General features: G+C 44.1%; 1 protein-coding gene across 6 annotated transcripts in view; it reads right to left on the bottom strand.

The window, feature by feature from the left end:
* LOC126578431 (la-related protein Larp4B) overlaps window positions 1-5,000 on the bottom strand; it is a 29,673-nt gene that overhangs the window by 1,594 nt on the left and 23,079 nt on the right. For all 6 annotated transcript variants that reach the window (XM_050240973.1, XM_050240976.1, XM_050240977.1 and 3 more), the window contains exons 7-8: window positions 4,338-5,000; window positions 1-4,261 (exon numbers count right to left, since the gene is read on the bottom strand). The exon at window positions 1-4,261 is cut by the window's left edge and continues 1,594 nt beyond it; the exon at window positions 4,338-5,000 is cut by the window's right edge and continues 3,415 nt beyond it. In XM_050240973.1, coding sequence (XP_050096930.1) covers window positions 3,825-4,261; window positions 4,338-5,000 — 1,100 coding nt within the window. In that variant the 3' untranslated portion in view covers window positions 1-3,824. The remainder of the gene's footprint in view (window positions 4,262-4,337) is intronic.

Raw genomic sequence — 5,000 nt, 5'->3', positions numbered from 1 at the left:
GTTCAATGAGGTAAATGAATAAGAAAGAAAACAAAAACGCGGACTATCTCTAACTTCCCAAGTCCTCGTCGCTTCCCAGCTTGTTTCGCTGTGACTTATATTTGCTTATCCATACAATTCCTATAGAATAAAACGAGTTACAAGGGCAAGGAAGAATGTGGTTCAATATTTCGAGAACTCAACCAAACCGACACGCCCGCCTGAGAGTTCCGGGGGTTTCGTGATTAAGGAAAAAAAATCGAACAAACGGAAGTAAGCTAAACCGAAGAAAATACATTAAATGCACACCGATGCGCAAGCACATAGCGCAAACACGGATTCCGGTTTTGAATCCTTGTTGATGCCTGCTCGTGAAATCATTAACTACAACCACGAATACGCGGAATCGGAGTCGGGCTGGTGTGGGGTGCTGTGCTGCTTTGGTTTGGTTTGATTCAGCGGCCAATCCATTCCGGATGAAATTGGCGCGAGAATTAAAAGGTAGAGGAGGAGAGCAGAAGGTCACTCTATAACGGATGAATGCACTGGCGGAAGTTGGAGTTGAGAGTAATGACAAAATCAAACCAGGAACCGAACGAAGGAACCAATAAACTTATACGCCCAACACATGCGAACACATTATCCAGCAGGTGCGCCACGTATGCTGCGCTCCGAGTTTCTGGTTAGCTTCTTTTCCGTGTTTCGAAGACAATTTTATAATACACTTAAGGGTTCTGTGTTCGTAGATTGGCTGAAGAGAATGGAACCACACTTTCTGTACGCCGTTGTTTGCTGTGTTTTTGTTTTGTTTTTGTCTGTATTTTTTTTTCTCCATTTTACCCAATTGCACGGTGCACACACTATAGAAACTATAACTTCTGCTCGCGTTTTGTGTCCTCTTTTTTCGTCAACCGTTCTGTTTCCTCAATTTTTTTTTTGTTTACTTCATTTTATCTATTTTAGCCTACCGTCTATTATTTAGGGGGTTTTGTTTTGTGTTTCTGATGGTTTCTTCTTCATCGTATCGAATTCTGTTCTCTACATAATAGTAGGAGTAGTAGTAGCAGGAGTAATAGTAGTAGTAATAATAGCAGGCAACATGAGATTAACTCTGCTGTCATTCATTGATGCGCGCACCTACGTTTTGAATCTTTTGCGTATGGTTTTGTTGCATGCTCTCCTATCAGCGCCGCTGGGGCAGTATTCTGTATTCTGTATTCGTCATTTTTATTTTAACTCACTGTTTTTGTTCTTCTCTGGTTCTTGTCTTGTGGTTTCAATGTTTTTAGTCTTGGACTGATAAATCACTAAGTTAACGCCCTTTTATCCACCGCAACTACATTTCAAATTTGCTCCATACAGCGCCACCAGCCAGAGCGCCTTGCGAGAGCATGGTTCAACTAGGAGCTCTCAAGTCCCTACCCTTTCAATCAACCTATTGTCGGCAGTAGCTTGTGCTTGTCGCCTCAACACACCCGAACACGGATTTTTTCCGTCTGCTTTAACAACATTTCACTTTTCGAACAAACTGTTCTTCCATTCCTCTTTCTAGCCATCTCTTTGTCCCATTGGAAGAGGAAGGTTCACTGAGAATAGATTCAAAAATTACTTTTTATAATAACTACCTTCTTTACTCACACCATCCTCTGTATTTGTATTCTATGTTCCTATGTCGATCTAGCACATTTGTGTTTACGCTGCGTTTGTATCGATTATGTGCTGTTAGAAGAAGTAAGGGCCCAAATAGTATATCCTTTCTGAGAAATAAAAAGGAGGACGATTACTATGCGGACTTAGAAAGGTCTGGCGGGTGTACTCAGCGAACGCTCACTGCTGTTCATGGGTTTTTTTTCTTCAATAACTCTTAACAAAACCAAAGTATTCACTAATGCCTACTCGTTCTCCATCATCCCTCGCGATCACCAATCCCTCGTCCTCCGGCGGACCAGTGCACACTTCGTGTGGGTTTGCCCATTTGCTTTCGAGCTGCTTCCTTCTCTTCGCCTTGGTCTTTAATGTTACACTCCCCTATCAACTAACAACAACGTAACAATGAATTGCGGTAGAAATATCAATAATTTTATAATAATCATAAGTATAAGAATAATATTATTAATAATAATAATAATAGATGAACATAGCATTGTAATAATTATAGCAAACGACGCTCGATAGAAGTAATGCATTTAATCAATAAAAAAAAGGAAGAGTGTGGAGATGAGAAGGGAAGGGCTGGGCTCAATCGTATTCACGACGGAACGAAGCAACGAATATTTCATATGCATTTCTTGCAAATTACCAGTCCAAGAAAACAAAGTCATAAAGAAAACAATGTAAGTGTCTATCATTAAGAGAACAAATAGCATGTGTTTCAGAATAATAAAAAATAATAGGAAACACATCAATAACCAGGCAATTGAAGCTTCGTGTGTGGTGTATGTGTGCTACACAGATACTGGCAGACATCCGTGTTTTTGCGAAAATACGGGTGACTTGCCGTTTGCGCATCACAGTTATCATAATCGCACACGCAACCGCACCAAGAAAAAAAAAGTCACACAACAGATGTCCGCTCCGCTGTCGTACCCATCCCCACTATCTCCAATTGAGAGAAGAAAGAAACGCTTACCTCCCATTGCAAGAGTATGGATTTCTTCAAGGAGTAACATGCGCGAGTGAACATAAAACCGTTTTTTTCTGTTTCTCCATTGTGGGCTGTTTCTTCAACGTGCAACCTTTGCGCTATATGCCTTTTCGTTCCTTACGTTCTTGGCGACATAATTCCTCATCGTGAGCGCAGTGTTGTGGTGAACAATTCAGATCTGATCGACTATTTCGATTAGGAATACTGTTATCGAAACATTGCAGGTTCTTGCAAACAGCATATTCACAAGCGTACAAATCTTTGATGGTGAAAACAGGCGAATGGGAATTGTTTGATGAAAATAGACAGTACAATTGTTGTTCGTTCTAGGCCGTCCAGAAAAAAAGGAAACTAGACGTGGAATTTCATCCACTGTGCATGTAGAAACACATGCAAATAGAATGAAGAATGTTTTTTAAAAGCAATCCATGGTTTACAGCTGATCTTCTTTGTTTTAATGTAGATTTCGCGAATCCCTACCCTCCGTGGGTCTACTATATATCTATCTATATTGATAGGAAACTAAGACAAATAGCGGCCGGAACATGGAAGGCTTACTCTACCTTGAGAGAAAAATATTTCAAATCTTTGTGATAATTTCATTCCTAATCAATTGAGCATTATCATCTAGAAACGCTTCGGGAGGACATGGTGCTACTCAGCCAAAAACCGTACAATGAAGGGTAAAACACCGGAAAAGATAAAAGTAAAACTAGCTAACCGACAATTTCTCTGCGCGGTTATTGAAATCCATTGTTTATAGATTCCGCAATGTCAAAATAAGAAATTGAGAGGGTATGTATGCAATAGAAATTATTGAATATTAGTGGGCCTCGACTCTAGGCGAATTGTGTTTTTCCGCACGTCGTGTGAATTCTGATCTACGAAACATGTCGTTCCCACCCGATGCCACTTCTACTTCAAAGATCTGTTTCGCTGTCTGTGAGTGCTTCTTCAAAACCTCATTTATCTAGCTGTATTCCGATGGGTTCCCTCCCTTTTGCTTTCTGCGAGTAACGCTTCGCTAGAAGCAGTCCACAGATGACCTCACGGCAGAACCTTACTACGTTGCGGCGTAGGACGGTAATGCTGGCGGGTAGATGATGGTGATAACTGCTTCCGATGTTGCCGATCAAGAAATAGTAGAGAACGACGATGAGCCGCCTGCTGGCCGTACGTTTTAAATCCAAATTAATCGCCATCATTTGGGGCTGCGCGGATGCTGCTGTTGTCCCTGGTGATGGTGATGCTGCTGCTGATGCGGTTGGGTAACGTAGTCCTTCAGCTGATGCGGCCGGGCAGATCGTGGACCGCCCCCCATTGATTTGCCGGCATGGTGGTGATGATTGTTGTTGTTATTTCCCCCACCACCACCAGTGTTTCTAGCACCAGCACCACCGCCTCCTTGATGATGATGATGATGTAACGCATGATTGTTGTTCTGCTCGGTACCACCTTGCCGTGGACCACCACCAAGAACTGTGCTACCTGCTGTCGTCGAGTGCTGATGTTGCTGCTGACCGGTATTATGGCCACCGCTTGCCGAACCGGAAAACGGACGGTAATCTTTGGCGTTGCTGCGTGAGTTGGTGTTACCACCGGCACCATGGTGATGCTGTTGCTGATTGCCTCGTGCATCTAACAGAGAGTGAAGAGAAACAAGAGCAACCATATCATACATATCAATTCAGTCGTTGTAGTCAAGCACACATACCTCGATGCTCTCGATAACCTTCACCATGCTGCTGATGGTGTACTGAGCCTCCTCCTGCCACTGTCGTTGACGCTCGTGGCCCACCACCTGTCATGTCCTTCCGCCTGCTCGGGACCCCAATAAATCCGCCACCGGTAGTGCTGTTGGCGTGTTGGTGATGGTTTCCGCCAGAAGGATTGCTACTATTACTACCTCCAGCGTCGTGTGACGCTAATGCAGATTCGTGGATCGAGGATCCACTGCTGACGTGATTATTGTTGTTACTGGTGGTGGTGGTGGCTGCTGAGTAAGAGGACGCCGCGGTTGCAGTGCTATGGTTTTCCTTTTCCACTCCACCGGAAGCACTGGAAGCATGTGTTGCAGCCGTCGATGCAACTGGATGGCTATGATGATGGTGGTGCGGTGTTGTTGCAGAAGAAGCAGCAGTAGCCGCTGCTGCTGCGGCGGCAGCTGCTACTTCTTTTTCCTTCGACTGTTCGGCCAAATGCTGGGCTACTTGAGCGTAGCTTAGCCGTACCAGTGGAGCCGATCCGGAAGAAGATACTGGTCCCGGAGGAATCGTGTTTCCACCACTGTTGTTACTGCTGGCCGTTTCCAGCAGTGGCACCAGCGGTGGGTGATTTTGTAGCGAAAAGGTTGGCGGTGGTGGAGGTTGTGTCATTG

Source organism: Anopheles aquasalis, chromosome 3, assembly GCF_943734665.1.
Source record: "Anopheles aquasalis chromosome 3, idAnoAquaMG_Q_19, whole genome shotgun sequence".
Taxonomy (NCBI): Eukaryota; Metazoa; Arthropoda; class Insecta; order Diptera; family Culicidae; genus Anopheles; species Anopheles aquasalis.
This window is presented reverse-complemented; position numbering and strand designations above follow the sequence as displayed.